The sequence below is a fragment of the Diadema antillarum genome, unplaced genomic scaffold (assembly GCF_040938485.1).
Source record: "Diadema antillarum isolate AM-2024a unplaced genomic scaffold, OU_Dant_1.0 seq00000302_RagTag, whole genome shotgun sequence".
Classification (NCBI taxonomy): Eukaryota; Metazoa; Echinodermata; class Echinoidea; order Diadematoida; family Diadematidae; genus Diadema; species Diadema antillarum.
The window spans coordinates 39,675-60,939 of record NW_027271325.1 but is presented as its reverse complement, the minus strand read 5'-3'; the positions used below and the strand labels follow the sequence as shown (position 1 = coordinate 60,939).

General features: G+C 37.8%; 1 protein-coding gene across 1 annotated transcript in view; it reads right to left on the bottom strand.

Moving 5' to 3' along the window:
* LOC139730343 (alpha-N-acetylneuraminate alpha-2,8-sialyltransferase ST8SIA3-like) overlaps positions 1 to 21,265 on the bottom strand; it is a 40,299-nt gene that overhangs the window by 2,730 nt on the left and 16,304 nt on the right. Inside the window, exons 2-8 of the mRNA XM_071641210.1 lie at positions 15,924 to 16,081; positions 10,843 to 10,941; positions 9,116 to 9,238; positions 8,479 to 8,650; positions 6,845 to 6,957; positions 5,815 to 5,904; positions 2,519 to 2,754 (exon numbers count right to left, since the gene is read on the bottom strand). Of these exons, the coding sequence (XP_071497311.1) occupies positions 2,519 to 2,754; positions 5,815 to 5,904; positions 6,845 to 6,957; positions 8,479 to 8,650; positions 9,116 to 9,238; positions 10,843 to 10,941; positions 15,924 to 16,081 (991 nt within the window). The remainder of the gene's footprint in view (positions 1 to 2,518; positions 2,755 to 5,814; positions 5,905 to 6,844; positions 6,958 to 8,478; positions 8,651 to 9,115; positions 9,239 to 10,842; positions 10,942 to 15,923; positions 16,082 to 21,265) is intronic.

Below are 21,265 nucleotides of genomic sequence, written 5' to 3'. Positions count from 1 at the left end.
AATTGAAATTTTCATCTTTAACATTTTTATACTAATTCAAAATGCTAATATATGTGTGAAATCAAACATTTTTCTCTATTAATCAGAAAATAAACCTCCTAGAATCCTAATTTTTGGTGTGAATATTCGTTGTGATTTCTTAACAATGTGCTTGAAAAAAAGATCTGGTATCAAAATTAATTTCTTATGTATTTCATTATTCAATGGATTTCTTATGTGTTTCTCTGTTTTTTGTTTTGTTTTCTACCTTCTGTTTTTGTTATTTTTTCCGCAAAATTGATCACAGAACCTTTATCAAGTAAAATTTTGCTAAAATGAATTGATTCCCCCCCGCCCCGAAATGAAAATAATCATATCTTTTTCAATAAGGTGAGAAAACTCCACTTGCATTGACTTTGTACACAAAATCACATTTTTTAGTCATTTTCGGTCTGACGAGCATGTGCGAAAGGTCGTGTAGCGTTGTCATTGGGTGCCAAATTTTCGCAAAAATGGTGTCATAAGATGTGCGAGACTTAAACAATTTTGTGCGGCGGAATGGTTGTGGAAAATGTCGAGGAAACGTATGAAAGACACTTTCACTAACACTTACAGTAATATGTAATAATTATGTAGAATTATTACATTAACCCATTTCTAACTATTTGAGACCAAGTTGTTACGGGGGGGGGGGGGGTCAAATTGACCCCCCCCCCCCCCCCACCTTCAGATCTCGGCCGCCGATCGCGTGATCGCCGCAAAATTTTGCCTGAAGATAGAGACGGATGTCAACTACAAGACTGCATGGTCATACAATAGAAAAATATTGGTTTTCTATTTTTAGTAAATCAATTATGCAAATTTATGCATGAAATCATGTTTTCACCTATAACTCCATTAAAAAGACTGAAGGATTGCTAAATTCTTGAGTCAGACTTTCTCAAGACACATCGAACAGTTTTCTTGTAAAAAAGTAGCACAATCAAAATCAATTTCTTTTGTTTTTTATGGTTTTGTTAATTTCTTATGTATTTCATTGTTTTTTCGACCTTTTGTTTTCTATTTTTTTGGCCAATATTTGTTGCAGGCACTTTTTCAAGCTTATCTACATTAGAATTGATTAATTTCAATAGTTAAAAGTTGAAATAATCTAATTCATATCAATTTAACAAAAAAATATAATTTGCATTGGATATGCACGCGATATCATGAATTTGAGCCGTTTTCGGGTTGACATGCATATGCAAAACATTATGTAACTTCAGAACGGTGTACCCGGACGTCGCAAATTTGGTCTCAAAATACGCGGGAGACTTCAATGAAAAAAGTCATGAAACGACGCGGCAAAATCTTTGCGCGTTTCGGAATCGTGGCGCGAAATGTCGACGGGGGGGGGGTCAATTTGACTCCCCCCCCCCCCCCCCGGGTTGGAATAGGGTTAATTGGATAAATGTAATGATTTACTGGAATGACATATGGCACTTATATTAAAAAATAAATACATTAGTAAAATTGGATTGACACGCAACACTTGGAAATGCATGTATGCCGGACAAATAACATAATGCTTTATTCGACTATCATTTGATCAGTTAGAAAATGTGACGAAGCATCCTGGACAAAATAACGAAATGAGTCATTGGTTATTGACACTTAAACACTCAAAATTATGTAATAAGTATCCACGAAAATATTAAATTAGTACAGTTGATTAACACTTCAGCAATCAGAAATGTAATACAGTGTATGTGTACTGCGTGGGGAAATGTACGGTGATTAATCAATTTTTCGTGATTGATGTCAGCCTCACAAATCTGTTGTAAATATATCTAAATTGTTATTTGTTCATTGTATGTAAGTGTGTCATTACCTGCCATGTGTCCAGAATAGGACCATGGACCAGGTATATATGTCAACATATCCTTTGTCTTTACTTATCAAAAAGGGCATGATTACAAAAATGCGTAAAACAAAAGAAAGATAAATAGATCTAACGAATATTATCATGGCAACTTAAAAAATCTCTCCTCGGTGAATATAAGCAGAATCTCGATTTTTCCATGACACCACAAAAAAAAAAATCATTTTTCATGAAATTTACACATTCCATCAACTTGATACTGACATATGGTAAGGATAGCAATCCCCCCTGCTTTCTGAAAGCAATTAATCAAGTGCTCTTTCATTATGCTAGAAAAGTGAATTTTGTGGAAATCCCTTCATATTTTCTTTATATTGTTGTCCACACATGACATCATAACCTCTCGTAGTCTCCTCATCCAGCGGTTCCAACACCAAAACTTTAAATATTCATAACTTGTGTATCGATTTTCCGATTTTCCTCAAACTTTCACTGATGTGTTCTACTAATGTTGCTGCTTTCACTCAAGCCACATTTCTCTTTGGGTTTGGGTTTCCTTTAATATAGGCCCATCCGCGCATGTCATCGCCCACCATTTTAGGGTTCAAACTTCACATTCTCACAGGCTGGGAAATTGTGTTAGTCATTAGTAGGCAGAGTATGCCGATGTTACGTTACCTGATGAAATCAGTTTGGTGTGATTTCTTGCCATCCAAAACTTCCAAATTTTCACGAAGTGATTAGGATTCGCAAGCACGATCTTGGGCCTCGAAATATTGAAGTTGTTGTAGGCTTTAATGCAGATTTCGTTCATGTGGCTTGCGCTGAAGCATGGAAGCCACAAGTAACCGGAAAACTCTGAGACGTTCCTCAGGAATTGGTGAATATCTTCGTCACTTTTCAGTTCACTGAATCTGGTGAGAAAGGTAAGAAAATAACATGACTTTTACTTCATCATCGTGTTCTTGTTTGATGAGTTAGCACCTCAAACTGTTTTTCACAAGAAATTCATCGTTGCTGAGTTATCAAAATATAAGAATTTTCAAAAGACACATCTATACAAATTCATGTCAAACAAGGAAATGCAGCAAAAACTTAAAGGCATAATCTACCATTTGCAAATGAAACAAAAACCCAGCATTAGCGCTTTAGAATAGTTCTAAAATGTGAGTTAGGGATAGAAACAACCACTGTAAAAATTTGAATCCATATCATTGATGTTAGGTATTATTAAATACACAAAATGTGAACAATAGTTATGATAAAATGTTTCCACACTAAAACCGTCTACAGTTATGGTTTATTAAGAAAAATGCTGATACCTCCTTATATTTTAGGCTTTACTGCGAAAACTTTACATGGTGGGATGTTTTGTGACACAATAAACCTACACATATGCATCAAATGTGGTATCTTATTTTTTTTTTTCAAATCACTGCTCCCAAAGGTAAACTGAGATACACTCTTAACCCTATTCTAACTGGGGGGGGGGGGGTCAAATTGACCCCCCCCCCCTCGACGTTTCGCGCCACGATTCCGCAACGCGCAAAGATTTTGCCGCGTCGTTTTCACGACTTTTTTCATTGAAGTCTCCCGCAAATTTTGAGACCAAATTTGCGACGTCCGGGTACACCGTTCTGAAGTTACGTAATGTTTTGCATATGCATATCAACCCAAAAACAGCTCAAACTCATGATATCGTCTGCAAATCCAATGCAACTTGTGTTCTTAGGTTAAATTGATATGAATTAGATTATTTCAACTTTTAACCATTGAAATTAATCAATTCTAGTATAGATAAGCCTGAAAAAGTGCCTGCAACAAATTTTGGCAAAAAAACAATAGAAAACAAAAGGTCGCAAAAACAATAAAATACATAAGAAATTAACAAAACAATAAAAAACAAAAGAAATTGATGTTGATTGCGCTTTTTTTACATGAAAATTGTTTGATATGTCTTGAGGAATTCTGACACAAACATTTAGCAAACCTTCAGTCTTTTTGATGGAGTTATAGGTGAAAATATAATTTCATGCACAAATTTGCATAATTAATTTGTTGAAAATAGAAAGGAAATATTTTTCTATTGTATGACCATGTAATCTTGTAGTTGACATCCAGCTGTATCTTTAGGCAAAATTTCGCGGCTATCGCGCGATCGGTGGCCGAGATCTGAAGGGGGGGGTCAAATTGACCCCCCCCCCCCGTAAAAACTTGGTCTCAAATAGCCCAGTTAGAATAGGGTTAGTAAATAAACATCCGAGTCAGAACTGACCCGGAACTGGGTCCGTTGGGGTCATACACCGTTCCGGGTCAGAAATGACAAGGAATGGGGTCACATATGACCCATTCAGAGTCATGAATTGGGTCAGGGTGACCCAATTCGGGGTCTTCATAACCAAATTCCAAGTCATTTTTGACCCGGAACGGTGTATGACCCCAACGGACCAGTTCCGGGTCAGTTCTGACTCGGATGTTTTAAGAGTGTATGACATCATCATCTCCTCCTATTTGAATGTAAGTTATTACTGACTGCTTAAAACATGGAAATTTACAAACTTCATACCAGTTTTCTGGTATGTCGTGTGATATTGATGAACCTTCGCTCATTCTGTTTGATTTTTCTCTGTTCATAAAATTCAACTTGAATGCGATGTGGAATTGCACTGTAAGTTCAAAGCAAGTCTAAATATATTAAGCTTTCATTCAATGAGCAGACAAACAGCTAGAGACTGACATTGGCAACATACAAAGAGGTGACAGCTCGGGGTCTCTGGTGATTTCAGACCGAATATTCCTTATTGCCATCACTGGCTATCGGGCGAAAGCTCTGTCAATAAGTAGTCTAGTGAATATGAGCCCTGTCTAGCAATCAGAAGGTCGAAGGTTCGAATCCTATCAGAATACTAATATATCGCCCATGGATATTTACCATGGCTATAGCTCCAATACTAAATAATCGATGTTTATTTGCGCCGATGTATAGGGCAATTAATCAAACAGGTGCAATACAAAACGACTCGACACAACAATCATTAATTGAAATATAAAAAAAAAATCCTTTCTGCACGCGCCCCTACATTCTGCATTAGAATTCAGCAAACATATTCGTGGACCTGGCACAGTTACAACGTGTCCTGTCTCAAATCCCAACTGTTTGCAGTTTAACTGTAAGCGTAATAAAAAGAAGTATAGGTTGTGTAATTACAATAACAAAAACAGATTACGGTGAAATAGAAAAGGTCCTCGCATCACACAGTATCAAATTGGCAACAACACTGCGTTTCCTGAAGTACCATAACTATTATGGTCAGTGTTACTTTTTGGAGCTGGAAGCTGGACAATCAGTAAGACCATGCAAGATCATCTTCAAGCTGCTGAGAGGTGGCTCATAAGAAAAATCATTACGTATCTTAGATAGAATAACAAATGAACAAATTCTGAGCAGAGCTGGGTGGGACTAGCGCACTGAAAAGAGGCATTTGTTTTCTTGAACATGTTTTGATAAGAGCAGCTTGAAGATTTAGCCCTTACAGGGAAGATAAAGGGTCAAAGATCACGTGAACGGTAACGCCTAACACACTTTAATTAGGATGATTGCAGAGCCACTGGCGTTACCCCTCTTGAGTTCATCAGACGCTGTAAGAATAGAGGGCAATACATGATTGCTACCAACGTCAGGATCTGATATGGCACCCGGACTGCTTGAAGTTGTGTAATTTCTGTGTACTTACATAGTGTATTTTTTCATTTTTATGTAAAAAAAAATATTTAGCAGTTAAATTGTGAAACCCGTAGAGAGCATTATACGTCCTATAGCACTTTATATATTTATAGCACAAATTATTGTTGTCATAAATCAGACTAATATACATCGTTCTTGGGATAATTAGGGATTTAACGTGGCGTAATATACGCCTAGCGCTATTTATATAACTTCTCACAGGCAAACGACTACTTCAATAGGAACATACCTTTTATAGAATATACTCGGATTCATTGTTGTTAAGTTGCTCTTCAGGCCGGCGTCTCTCCCAAACGGTTTCAGCGGCGCTATATTACACCTGTGAATGCATGGAATGAATGAATGAATTGCGTGGCATCAGTACCAGGATCAGTACTGCTGGTTGCATTCATGAACACTTCAAAGTATACGTTGGTAACTCACCATCATGCAGTAGCTGCAGACGCACAACTTTGACCACTCTTGCATCTTCCGTTTCAGTTTTTCAAGCAACCTACAGTTTATTTTCCTTGTCACCACTTTCAGCAATGTACAGAATATTCAAGAATTTACCCAGTTGTGAAAGTTAATTGGGATCCAAACGAGGCAACAAAGTAAACAAAGAATATGTGAAATATAAGGCGCAAACCGAACAGATGATAACCATGATATCATGACAACAAAAGCGTTTCTTTAATTAACTGATGTGTGTATGACATATATGAATTTGCACCGATATGTCAATATCCTTTTTCATTTTCATACGTAAAACGTAAAGCAATCTTTTGTTGCCTGAAATCTTGATTGACGATATCAAGTCAATCCTATCAAGGTGCTTCTGTCGAACGAGCCTTTAAACAACGTACTACATTCTATACCGGTCATAACTTTTTATTTACCTGCTATTTACCTCAATTATTAATCAATTTACAACTTACACACAAAACAATATCTTTTTGAGTTACTGTTTGAAGACGTATCCGTCACATCTCGATACCAAGCATGCAACTATGGTATTCAATACAAGAGGGCTTTAGTGCAGCTGTTTCTCCAAACGTGCAATTCCGACGGTTTCTGGGTAATGCCATTCAACTGAATACGGTCGTCCTCGTCATATTCAACCCATGCTGTTGTACTGAAATCAAAGTGACTTCTCAGAATCGTCTTAACTCTTTGCATTGTTTTGTGTGTCTATCACTATGGGATGAGAAACGTGTTATCATTTTTACAAACGGAGACTCATGACATCATAATGAATGAGTGTTGATCGTCTTACACACCTGAAGACAAAATCGGATTTGTCTATATCCTCGCCGCAGTCACTGTTCAAAAGAACGCCACTATTTCCGACAACACTACATCTCCTGTAGAGTTTATTCCTAAATGGAGATGTCTGTACATGTTTGGGTAAAAACAAATAAGATAATCATATAAGTCATTCATGTCATAAAATGTGCTCATTTAAGCGCCATGAGCACTGAAAAGTGGACCTGTGCGCTATACAAGTAGCCACTATTATTATTATTATTATTATTATTATTATTATTATTATTATTACTATTATCATTATGTTACTTTAACAGAGTATAAAAACTGAGAGCACTGCGATTCTATGCAAAATGTACACGTACGTGTATACACACTTGGTGATTCTATCCTACTATGAAGAGTGTTCGATATCCTCAAAGGAAGGGCTTTAGACAGAAGTATTGGAACAAGTTCGGTGGCAGTCAACCGCGTGAACTTGTTCCAATTCTTCTGTTTACGTATATATATATATATATATATACATATATATACATATATAATTATAAAGACGATGAAGACAAACAAGTTGACATAATGCATTAGAATCCAACTTCATTTATTTGTAAACCAAATTTTCGACCCTTGCACGGATCTTCCTCAGGGTAACAGTGATATTTGTATTTTAAATACAAACCAGAGGTTTAACATCTGATAACACACCTTTCACACGTATATGTATGTATGTATGTATATATATATATATATATATATATATATATATATTTGTATGTATATGTAATAATTCAAGAACTAGCTCATGTACATTACTAGTTCTGGAGGGGAAAATCAAGTTAGCATCAATTACGTCATCTATGAACATAATCGTGACCTTCAAGACGCTTTGGAAAAAAAAAACCCACAAAAACATAACTTTCCTCTGTATCTGGTATCAACTTTCTAGAAATGTTATTAGCCTGTTTTCAACACTATGTTTTCTTGTTGCTGTCATCAACAGTTAATCGATTATTTGCAACGATAGCATGCATAGGATTTCTATTACCATTATCATTACCATCACTGCTATCACCATCATGGAAATCAGTGGTGTTATAGAAAAGTATTACAAGGAGAATAATTTGATACAACTTTTGAAACAATAATGAATCATCACGATAATTTCGTGGAAATTTGCAGGTACATCAATGGGCTTCAAATTCGACGTACTGTGACTAGAAACTAAGAAAGAAAACATATCACAAGAAGCCGCAATAATTTCGTAAAGAATAACACATAATAATTGTGCTAAATGTTGGCGGGTCTCTTAAAGGGCTTCAAATGCCACGTATATGACTTATTAAGTTAAAGTTTAACATATCCAATAAGAACCTCAGGCATCAAGATTTTTTTCCCATGGCACAACATTATCATGAAATGATTATAGTTAACATAGGGGTACATAATTATCTACTTCAATTTTGAAATATATAAAATTAGGTAGTGAAATTCGTTCGGACGAGTTTGGCCTTGAAGACTAGCGGAAATCTGACAACTGAAATGTATGCAGTTAGTGAGCTGCAAGTTGTTCTTCCCTTTTGTGGGCAAGAAAAACACAACAGTAAAGTATACACACTAGAAGTCTGTCGGTTACCCGACAGGGCCTACTCACCGCAGGCAGTTTCTCGAAGAGATTTTCGTACATGTGAAAATGATAGTAGCTGTCATCTTTCTTCAAAGCTTTGGAAAAAATATAGTAGTCCAGGGTCGCATTTACGTCACTGTTCTCCTTGGAGACCACGAGATCAGCCACATCAATCTTAGAATGATTATGTAATTCATATCTGAGAAAGGAAAATCAATACTTGAAAATTAGTGCTTTAAAGAGCTTCTTTAATACGCTGCATTGTGACATAAATTGTTATCCTCACACTCATAAATTTGATACAATTTCGATATAATACTCCTGGATCAGTAGAAGATGATCTTTAAAATGCACACCATTGGGGCATTTAGCTCTCTCTGTTCCTCACTGAAATTGCCTTATAATCACAAACACATCCTACAAGATATCGATACTACCAATCCTATTTAACCTCTGAAGGTGGTGCGTCTGTTTCTACTGCTATTATTCTATTCTGCTATCATTGCTTATACAAGTACTGTTACTATTTCCACATAAAAATGTGCCATTGGGTCTACTATCTTGCTCTTTCACAAATATCATTTAATTTGCTCTGTTGTACATGACGAGCAGCAAGTGACACGACGGAAAACGACAGTTCAAAATACTTAATTTTGCCACCCACCTCATTCTCCGGAGATTTTTCTTGTTCATAGTCCAGTCTGCAGACAGAACTTTCTGGTAAAGGAAGACCTTTTCCGCTTCCGCTCTTTTGAAGTGCCACAACTTCTTAGTAAAAAGATGAACTCTGTCAAAAACAGAACATAATGAACATGACAGAAGTAGGGGAATGAGATCTAAATTGACTGAATTTAAATTGCGTATGAATTATTTTTGTTTCTGCTATTTTGAAAAGCGGTTAATAGAGTAAACAAGAGTATTGCAAGTTCACCTTCCAAGCATTCTTGCAGACTCTTACCTGAGAACATTGAAAACTTGGGGCGGGAGGGGAGGGGGCAGCTCTGAGAACTGGGGGCATGGTGTCCATTTGCATATTCCATCACACTGGTAAAAATACCTGCCAAGTACACTGTACTTAGAAAGATGGACTATGCAGTTTGAAAAAAAAAAAGACTTAAAGCCCTATCACTTCTGATTCTAGAGAAGAAGATTATTGAAAATTCCTTAATTTAGGAGGTTTGGGCCCCCTGGGGCCCCCAGAAATGCTACTTGCGCGAAGTTTGGCGAAAATCTATTATGCTGTTTTCAAGAAGAAGACGAAAATGTACAATATAGGCCGGCATTTGGATTCTCCCCCCCCCCCCCCCCGACTCCGGGGGGGGGGGGGCACCCCTGGATCTCCAATGAACAAACTTGGAACTACAGTCCTCAGTGTACTCACTCATGGTATTAACTTCGCTTTATCACTTCTGGTTATAGAGAAAGTTTATAAATATTCCTTAATTTCGGGGGGGGGGGGGGTGTTGGGGCCCTATGGACCCGTCAATTGGAGCATGGTGCCCAGTTGAAGGAACTGAGATTCTAACCCCCTAGGCATGCTATCTGCCAAGTTTGGTGAAAATTCATCAAGGGTTTTCAAGAAGAATATGAACATGTACAATTAAAGTCCCCATTTTGACCCATCTTCCCCCCCCCCCGGTTCCCAAGGGGGCACCCCTGATTCCGCCATGAACGAACTTCAAGCAACAGTCATCAATGTACTGGCTCATTGTATTAACTTAGCTCAATCACTTCTGATTCTAGAGAAAATCTTTAAAGATTCCTTAATGGGTGGGGGTTGCATCCCCCCCCCCCCCTTCCTGGGAGCCCCCTAAGTGGGGCAGGATGCCCATTTGAATTAATTGAGATCCTATCTCCCTAGGGATGCTAACTGCCAAGTTTGGTGCAAATGCAATGTGGGGTTTTGAAGAAGATGAAAATGTATAATTTAGGCCCCCATTAGGACCCCTGCCACCCCCTCCCCTGAGTCCTAAGGGGCACCCCTGATTTCGCCATGAAGAAACTCGAAACTACTGTCATTAATGTACTAACTCATAGTATTAACTTAGCTCTATCACTTCTGGTTCTAGAGAAGAAGATTTTTAAAGATAACACTTTGGGGGTTGGGCCCCTGGGACCCCCAGGAGGGGCAGGGTGAACATTTGAACAAATTGAGATCCTATCCCCCTTGGGATGCTACCTACCAAGTTTGGTAAAAATGTAAAAAGTTTACACACGACGCACGACGCACGATGGACGCCGGACGTAGAACGATCGCAAAAGCTCACTTGAGCCTTCGGCTCAGGTGAGCCGATGACAAATTATGGTGACGAATTATGGATTCTATACTGGTACATTCTACTTTTTTCAATAGAATCATTGTCGAAACAAAAAACACAAAAAATAACTTACTCATCAGACGAAGAGTTTTCTTTAACATTAAACTTCTTTACATCATATTGCTGCATCAGTTTCTTCCGTACTGTCTCTCTCTTTGCCATTTCTCGTTTCCTGGAAGCACAGAAAAAGGAAAATGGACACAATCATTAGATATTAATCGACATGAAAACGGGAGATATCACGATATAGTTGTTTGAAGTTTACCCTGAAAAGTATGACAATAAGGAAATGGAAGATGTCATGCTACTTTTCAGAGAGTGAATGGGTTTCATGAACCTAAAATTACTGTCATCATGATGAAAACATACATGAGAAGTATGCAAGAAGACGTGTACACTCATTCCCCTTCTCCAGTAAAGTCTCATCAGGTTCGTGCCTATGTGGCACAGAAACTGGCTCTTTCAACAGACTAGCCACATGTACGTACATACGGTGCTATCGCAAACCTCTCTTCCTCAAAGTTGAAATAAAATAAACCATGGCAATGTAATATTAGCACAAAGCGCTTCAAATGTCCCGTGACTAAGGAGAAAGAAAAACATAAAAATTGAATAATTCAATAAAACATTACAATAATTTGAACCATAACGATTATGTGAAAATTGACGCGCACGAAAAGGGGCTTCAAATATAATAATAATAATGATAATAATAATAATAATAATAATAATAATAATAATAATAATAATAACAATAATAATAATAATAATAATACAGGGTACTTATAATGCGCCAATTCCACATAACTAATGTGCTCAAGGCGCAGTAAAATAAGAGAGGATTACACAAACATGCACATGAAAATGAATGCCATAATAATGATGATGGAAAAAAAAAATCATAACATACAATTCTACTGGAAAACGGTTACGAACAAATATCTAAAAATGTGACAAACTTCAAACATTCAATATTGGATTGAGGGACAAACATGATTTTCTATGACGGCACATGTTTATGAAATTATCATATATAAAGCACACGGGTAAACATCTAGATTACTATTGCATATTCAAATAAGATTTGGCCGTAAATTAGAGTGAGTTTGGAAATGAAGACTAGCGGCAATCTTGCAACCCTGGTCAGTGTTGGTCGCGCTAGTTAGCTGAAATACGTGCTGTTAAATCAAGCACTGAGCCACCAGTGATTCTCCCTATTCCGGATAAGAAAACACGTGAAAACAAAGTGCACACATTTTTTTTTTTTTTTTTTTTTTTTTTTTGGTGGCCCGATATTTATTTCTGGCGGCCCCGGGCCATCGGGTCACTGCTAATGTCAAGCCTTGTTCACATCATCGTCAGCCAAAAGAGGTTAGTGGATTGAATTGTCTAAGCTACATGAAAAAAAAAATGCGATGTGACTTAATGAAATGCAAATTTGCCGGTTAGCCACGGTATCACTGTCAACAGTTTTCTGCTTCATATTACACGAGAAAAGGAACTAAAAATTAGCTGTTTCCAATAATCATGAACCATTTGTACAATGGAACAATAATTATGCACTTGATCCTGATACACAGTATACATACACAATTATACAGCATTTTTATTTTTATATACTATACAGCATCTACTACCAGGGAATGCATTATTTCACGGAAAGGGGAAAAACAATGAGACTCCAGAAACAGAGCGAATAATACTTGAAAACTTTCAACTTTGATTATCCGTGAACACATATGATTGTGTACTTGCGTGTGAGTGTCATAATTTTAGCATGATTTTACATTGTTAAATCATCATAGCTGCGTGATGATGTCTGTAGGGATCTCTTCCATGAACCCTCTTAACCTCATTTATTTGTCGACAACGCCCTACGAATTGGTTCATGTTAATAATGTTCGGGGTAAAAGATCATATACTTCGTACCATTAAAAAAAGAGAAAACATCCTTCCATAGTGTGTTGCTGCTGGTCGTAACTGACTTACTAGCCATGCATACTTTCCTATACTCGTAATGTGGGATCATGGGGTGAAAGCTAACACACTGCTTAGGCTGTTTCCTCGCTGTCTGATGTAAAGGTAGACCCAAGTCCTACATGTTTCCGCACCTTTTTGCGTTCAAGTTTCCCTCACATTTTCTTCTCGTTGTTCTACCAATGTGGCATCACGAACTGTTTTACAGTTTCCGCATTTAGAGCGCAGCACATGGGATTAAATTTCAGGTACAAATTGAGCAAAGAAAACGGGATTCCATTGGGATTCGAACCCGAGACTTCCGGATGCTAGACCGGTGCTCTACCGACTGAGCTATAGAAAGCACTTGTTCAGTGTTCGTCCCAGAAACCCTAAATTCTCAATGCTCGAATGGTCAGAAGCTATAGCAGTGTGTTTGTGTGTGACACACACGTACACACTTCAACCTGGCATAAACCCGAAGGATAATTCAACTTGGGGATAAATGCGAGGGATCACCGAATTGATGCAGCTTTTTGAGTATGTAACAAACGCAAACAGAAAAACTGACTGGAATGAATATAAATTCATTAGTGGAAAATTGAGCAAAGAATGGGATTCCACTCATAAATTATATTCATTCTGGTCAGTTTTTCTGTTTGCGTTTGTTAAAATATTTTCTAGTCAATTCTCAGTCAAGGCAAATATGAAACGACATTTATTATCGTTGTATAATGTAGGGTGATTGCCGAGGCTCTTTGTTATCCCATGACAGTTAACTAAGTTTGACAGTCTCCTGCTTTTCTATATTGGATTGTCTTTATTTTCTGATGTGTTATATCACGTTGATTCGAAATTTATACATAAATTAGTCCTGGATTGATATCTGAAACCTTTTGAAGGATCCCATGTCTAATAAAACACAGTGTGCGGACACAGTTATAATTGCCAAGATACACTTTATTCTTTCCACCACAATGTTATATTACATGACTCGTGTCCATACATAATATGTAAACATTATATATATCACTTTTTATAATATAATTAATTTACACCGATTTTCTTTTAGCATCAACAATAATATAACAACCAAACTGCACATTTGCACTTGCACCCTAACTCACCTTTGCACTGATGCATTTTGTAGCTACCCTACTCGGTTACACAATTTAATGTATCAAAGGACAAGTCCACCTTCATATACATGTGGATAGAGTGAAGGCAACAATATTATTAGTAGAACACATCAGTGAAAGTTTGGGGAAAATTGAACAATCCGTTCAAAAGTTATGAATTTTTGAAGTACCTGCGCAGTCACTGCTGGATGAGAAGACTACCACAGTGTATGATGTCACATGCGTACAACGATATAAGGAAATAAAAAGAGAATTTCACAAAACTTTACTTTTCTGAATAAAGTGCACATTTTTTTTAACTTGCTACTGACGTAATATTATTACCCCTGCTTTCTGAAAGAAGAGAAGTCAAGGGTTCTTTTTTATGCGAGAAAAGTGAAAATATGTTGAATTTTCTTTATACTTTCTTTATATCGTTGTACACATGTGACATCACAAGCTATAGTAGTCTTCTCCTTCAGCCGTGACTGAGCAGCAACTTCAAAAATTCATAACTTTTGACTTTTTACTGATGTGCTTCACTAATATTGCTACATTCACAAAACCCACATGTCTATGAAGGTAAACTTATCCTTTAAATGATATGTAAAGAAGTACAAGCCATATGTTTTCCCAGAGGCCGCCATAAACTCAAGCTTCAGCTTACGATGACAGTCTCCTGCATTTTGTATAATTCGACAGAATAATCAATGGTTTTCCACTTGTTTTGTATGATTATAATTCATCTATACAATATTTCATAATTGGTACATTAACTATGACTATATTTATTCATTCTGTGTTGGATATATTGTGATTAGTATTGGAAAATTGTTTATGTTTTATATACTTTGTGAAGAATACAGAAATGAATCAAATCAAATCAAATTATCATTTTTGTTATCATTCCGTGCGTGCGTCGATGGCGATATACAGTGCAAATGTTCGGAAAAATGCATATTTTGAATCCGTTGTAGCTCATTAGAATGGACGATAACCCTCACATTTTTTTTCTTCACATATTCTGAAAGCTGGTGAATGGTAGATGTCAGCGAATGGGTCTATAAATCTTGCAAAATGATGGAAAGTTTGCGAAATCCTACATGAAATGAAAAATAGGAAGTTTCATTATGACGTCATCAGATTTAAATTTCAAAATTTTTCGAGCGTATTTCACAAATCCTTGACCAATTTCTACCGAAATTTTAGTATTGTGTAGCTCATTAAATTCTCTATCGATCTATCTATCTACCTACCTAATTATAAAATTTGATGACGTCACCGTCGTGAAAAACTCGATTGAAGTTACCCTTGAAAAATTTGACCATTTTACATGTTATCTCTATGGCAGTCCTTTTTTTTTTTTTTTTTTGGCGAAATTGACATGACTTTATTAATCACTAAGCATTTGCTCAATCTCCCAGATTTCGATGAGTTGTAGCTCACAATTTTGGCTTTTGTAATAACTGTTTCATTATTTCATTGAATGTCTGAATTACGTATAAAATTCGTTGGAATCGAAAGTTAGGCTTCGATTTACGGAGATTTTGTGCAATCCAAATAGTGTATAGGCAAAAACTGTTGCCTGTCTTCAGCAAGATGTATATATATTTTTTGCACGGAGTCAGTTTGGAATATTTGGGAGCGTATGTTCACCAAATTTCAAAAGTCTCCAACCAAAACGCTTCATGATATGCTCATCATGCGGCAGGTGAAGAAGCAAGGTTGTCTCCATGCACATTGTTGACTTGCATTGCAGAATTCCCCCCCCCCCCAATAAAAAACAACAACAAACAACAAACAAAACAACAACAACAAACAAACAAACAAACAATACAAAAGCAAACACTCCTAAAGCAGATGATGATATAAAAACAAGCAAGAGTGACCAATTTTTGGCTGTATTCCTCTCTCATGACGCATGCGTGGATATTGGGCCAAGGCATATCCCAGGGAAAGTTGCCATGATATCGCAGTGAAATCGGGCTGACTCGCGGCGAACTTGTGCGATTCAGTGGCGATCCTAGGTCGCTATGGATTCGCACTACTTCGCAGGACAATGGACATTGGGCGTTCTTACCTCTCACACTCCACCTTAGTTCCACATGATTTATGCGACCAGCCATGAGTGGTGTGTACCCGCGAGGCCATCATAGGTATATACACGACTAATGTAAAGATTAGTAGCACCGACGTCACGCAAAAGAGTTTCTGAGCCCTCCTCGAAGTCATGTTCGTCTGCAGAGTTAGAAAAAGAAACAGAGTAAAAGACAATGGGTGAGTTCAATGTAAAGCCCCGGTCACACAGCACTCCAAGTCCAAATCACGTACAAAAAATCATGAAAATCTGGTGGACGTGGTCGCAAGTGGTAATTTTTTGGTCAATTTTGGTTTGGCCGTGTTTTGTACGGGGTATGGCCGTTGGCGGCTGTTCCACTGCTGAAGCACTGCCTAAGCACGGCTAACCACGTCCAGCCACGTGTGTGTACGCGGAAAAATCCATTTGTCAGCGATAAGCCGCTAAACACACACTTTTTCCCGTGATACCAACGCGTAACACGCGTCAGATGACCGTGCTCTGCCCGTGACAGACCGCTAAACTTTCGCGTCTTTACCGCGTCTCCCCAAGTTTTAATCACTGCCGGAACACGGATTATCACACGTGTTTCACGTGTGTTACACGTCTTTACCACGTGTGCCGCCCATGGTTGTCCGCGGAATAAAATTTTGAGCAATTCAAAACTTTTTACCGCGTCCGACGCCGGCCAGATTTTCCCCCGAGTCCTGCCACGTCTGTAAATCGACCGTAGCTCGTCTTAAACTCGACATCAACGCGAACAACATCGTCTCCTTCACGGGAGACCACTTTTTGACGTGTTTTGGCCGTGATTAAGCCGTAAAGCGCTGTGTGACCGGGGTTTAAGAGCTTTTGGAAACACGAAGAGCAATCTCAGAAACAAGGGGTCTTACTTTACGCAACTCGTGAAAATGCAGACTTTATCTTGCCTCTATATACATGTATGTAAAAATATAATGCAGACGATGAAGCGCATTACAAGAAATCGCAACTCTTTAAAGGCATCATTTACCATTTGCATGAAACCAAAACCCGGCTTTTGTTCTTACATGTGAGTTAGGAATAGAAATAACGAGTGTAAAAATATTCATCAGTGTAATCAATAGGTATTGTTAAACATAAAAAATGTGAACAAAAGTTATTCTAGAAACAAGAGACCCGGGGGTCTCGCGCTCACCCGAGTATCGCAAGTTCACCTTCCATGCATTCTTGCAATCTCTTACCTGAGAACATTGGAAACTTGGGGAGGGAGGGAGGGCAGCCTTGAGAGCTGGGGCATGGTGTCCGTTTGCTTATTCCATCACACTGGTAAAAATACCTGCCAAGTAAACTGTACTTTATAGAATGTTGGACTATGCAGTTTGGGGGAAACAAAGACTTAAAGCTCTATCTCTTATGATTCTCGAGAAGAATATTATTGGATATTCCTTACTTTTGGAGGTTTGGGCCCCCTGTGGCCCCCAAGAAAAGCATGGTGCCCACTCAAACACTTTGAGATCCTATACCCCTAGGAATGTTACTTGGCCAAGTTTGGTGAAAATCCATTACGTTGTTTTCAGGAAGAAGATGAAAATGTACAATTTAAGTCCCCATTTTGGACCCATCCCACCGCACTCCCCTGGGTCCGGGAGGGGGGGGGGGGGGGGAGGAGGGGCACCCCTGATTCTGACATGAACAAACTTGAAACAACAGTCATCAATATACTGACTCATTGCATTAACTTAGCTCAATTACTTCTGATTCTAGATAAAATCTTTAAAGATTCCTTACTGGGGGTGGGTTGGGCCCCCTGGGGGCTCCCCAGGTGGGGCATGGCGCCCATTTCATAAAATTGAGATTCTATCCCCCTAGGGATGCTACCTGCCAAGTTTGGTGAAAATTCATCATGGGGTTTTCAAGAAGAAAATGAAAATGTACAATTTAGGCCCATGAACAAGCCTGAAACTACAGTCATCATTGTACTAATTCATAGTATTAACTTAGCTCTATCACTTCTGGTTCTAGAGAAAAAGATTTTTTAAGATTCCTTAATTTGGTTTTTTTTTTTTGCCCCCCAAACCCCCCCCCCCCCCGAGCCTCCTAGGTGGTACATGGTGCCCATGTGAACCAATTGAAATCCTATCCCCCTAGGGATGGTACCTGCCAAGTTTGGTGAAAATCGATCATAGGGTTCTCAAGAAGAAGATGAAAATGTTAAAAAAGTTTATGCACGACGCACGAAGCACGACGCATGACGGGCGACAGACGACGGACGCCGGAAGACGCACGTCGGACGACGCACGACACACGACAGACGACGCACGACGGACGACGGACGCCGGACGAAGAGCGATCGTCTACAGTCGTCTACAGTTATGGTTTACTGTGAAAAAGACTGATATCTCCTTATATTTCAGGCTTTATTGCGAAATGTATAAGTAAGATATGAAGAGTTTGTTTGCAAAAACCGATAAGTCCATTTTTGAAGATTTTGAATTACGGTCCCTGTCATAAAGTACAAAATAATACCTTTTAAATGATATATTGGTCACTACATATAAAGGTACATTTTTGAAGTTATGGTCAAAAGAAACAAAAATTTTCTTATTATTCTCTTTATTTTTCTTGACCTTTAATCGCAAATATCTCCATTTGGCAAATATGGACTTATCGGTTTTTGCGAACAAACTCTTCATATTTTGTGATACAACTGACCTACTCATATGCATCAAATGTGATAATTCGAACATTTTTTTAAATCATTGCTCCCAATGGTAGACAATACCTTTAAAAATCACGTAGCGTCCAGCCATACTGTTCATGCATAAATATATTGGTGACAGGGAAAATGTCAGCGTTAAGATTGTCACGGGTAAATTTGCAACAGGTAAAAACGTCAAGGGTGAAACTGTTAGGGGTTAAAATGTCAAGGATAAAAATGTCCGTATAATATAGCAAAATGTCAGAGGGGAAATGTCACGAATAGAAATTTCAAGGATAAAAAAAAAGTCACGGGTGAAAATGTCGTGGGAAAAAAAGTCAGGGGAAAACTTCACGGGTGAAATAGTCAAGGGAAAAAGATAACGGGGTTAACAATGTTAGGAGATAATGTCAAGAGTGAAAAAAAAATCTGCGGTAAAACTGAAAAGGGCTGAAGTACACTATCAGATCTTTTTAAAAATGAGGTGACAATCTTGGCGGCACACGTAAAGAGGAAACTATGTCAGATATAGAGATTTTTAAAAAAGTCTAGATAAACAAAAATATCGTTCATAGCGGAAACCTCTGAGGATTAAACAACGCCTTGATTAAAGAATTCGCTGGACTTGAAATAGTAAAATTGGAAGGTGTACTGTAAAACAAGTCAGCAGTAAGAATTACATTGACATGGAGAAAAAACATCTTTTCAAAACTATGACAGCCTTAGAGGCATATTAGATGTAACCCGACGGAAGGGGGCAAACATGTCCTTTACTTTTTAAAGCAAAAATGTAAGTCATGCACCACTCAAGTTTATTTATGATTGGTTAGATGAACAGGTAAAAGTAACTGTTTAGGCACTTTATTGAGAGGTTTTAGACATATCTCGCACATCATTTTCTCTCCGTCAACCTCTCAGATTTATTCGTACATGGATTGCTAATAAAATCTATGGACAACTAGAAATGTCGCTATGGCGACTGGTATGCCTCCGCCATAATGCATGGTTCTCACAATAGGTGTATAGTTCAATGTCTTCACGATGTGTGATGACAGTTTTACATAACTGGCAAAATATTGAAAGGACAGGTTTGTCACAAATGTGTTGAATGTTCATTTTCCTCAAACTAAATTTGCTACATTGTCTGAGAGTGCAGGTACATGTGTTTGGGGATTTGAGGATTTCAACTTTATATGCTTATGCATTGAGTGATTTTCAAGGTATGAAGAAAAAGTGTAATTTCATTATAAAATAGAAAAAATGTTGCATGTTAGTCTGACCTTTGACCTTCTGGCAGGAAATTTCCCTGAGAATCTCCATTAGGTAATACATGTATTTATTAAGTTTCAAGAAAAATCCTGCAGGCATTGCATATATATGAGGGAAATTGTAAAATTTTGAAATGTTGACCTTGACCTTTGATCCATGACCCCTAAACTCCCTAGAAAATCCCTGCCACTCAGTACATGCATATGTACCAAGTTCCATGAAGATACCTTGAACCATTTATGGAAAAAAGTGAAATTTTAACATTTTAACCTGACCTTTCACCTTTTGACCTTTGACCTCATGACCTGAAACTCTCCCTGGAGAATCTTTATTCAGTAGTTCATGTCTACACTAAGTTTCAAGAAAATACCTTCAGGCATTGCATAGATATGGGGGAAATAGCAAAATTTAGCAAATGATCTTGACCTTTTGACCTTTGACCTTTTGTCAATTTCACTCAAAAACCACTTACTAAATTGCCCCATCATACGTCATCATTGGACCAAGTTTGGTGAAAGTTGCTTCATCCAGTCTTGAATTATCGCGTAAACATATAAATTTTAGGATTTGACCTTGATATTTGACCTTTGACCTTTGACCTCTGGCCGATTTCACTCAAAAACTACTCAAGTAATTGCCCGATCATACGTCATCCTCGGACAAAGTTTGGTGGAATTTGCTTGATCCAGTGAAATTTTACACAAGTTATTTCGTAAACGAATGGGGACGGACACGGTACGGACGTACGGACGTACGGACAACCCGAAAACACAATGCCTCCGGCACCCTTCGAGCGGAGGCATAAAAAGTATACCATAAGAATCAATGTTATTAATACATGATTATTTAAAATAGTTTACAGGAAGACTTATGCAGATTTTATATACATCTGTTACCGGTTAATTTCAAGGGAATGTCTGCAATAAAAAATCCTGTATCTGCGCATTAGACAAGGCTCCGGCCGTGGAGCATGCTCATCAGTAAGTCATGAGAATTAATTGAGATTCAAGATCATCTCACTCAAAGACAAAGAACTTTCCTGGTCATCTCCTTGCTTTTATATGTTATTCGTGAATAATACACTTTCGACGTGACATACAGATGGTTGCAAATAAATCGTTAGCGATTTCAAACAATGATGACAATGATTAGACTACCTGACCTTGCCCAATTGATAAAAACAAAGTGTAAACGGTAATTTTATCCGTGAAATTTTATTTTCCGTGACACTATTTTTCAGCTGACATACTACTGGTTTTTAAAGGATACTTATTGTATTGATATTGTGGAAGATAATCACTGCTGTTATTGTAACGCAGTAATATTATTGGTATTTGAGTGATTGATTGATCAATATTTGACAGTTTGTGTGTGATATAGTATTTTGTGTTGCGGT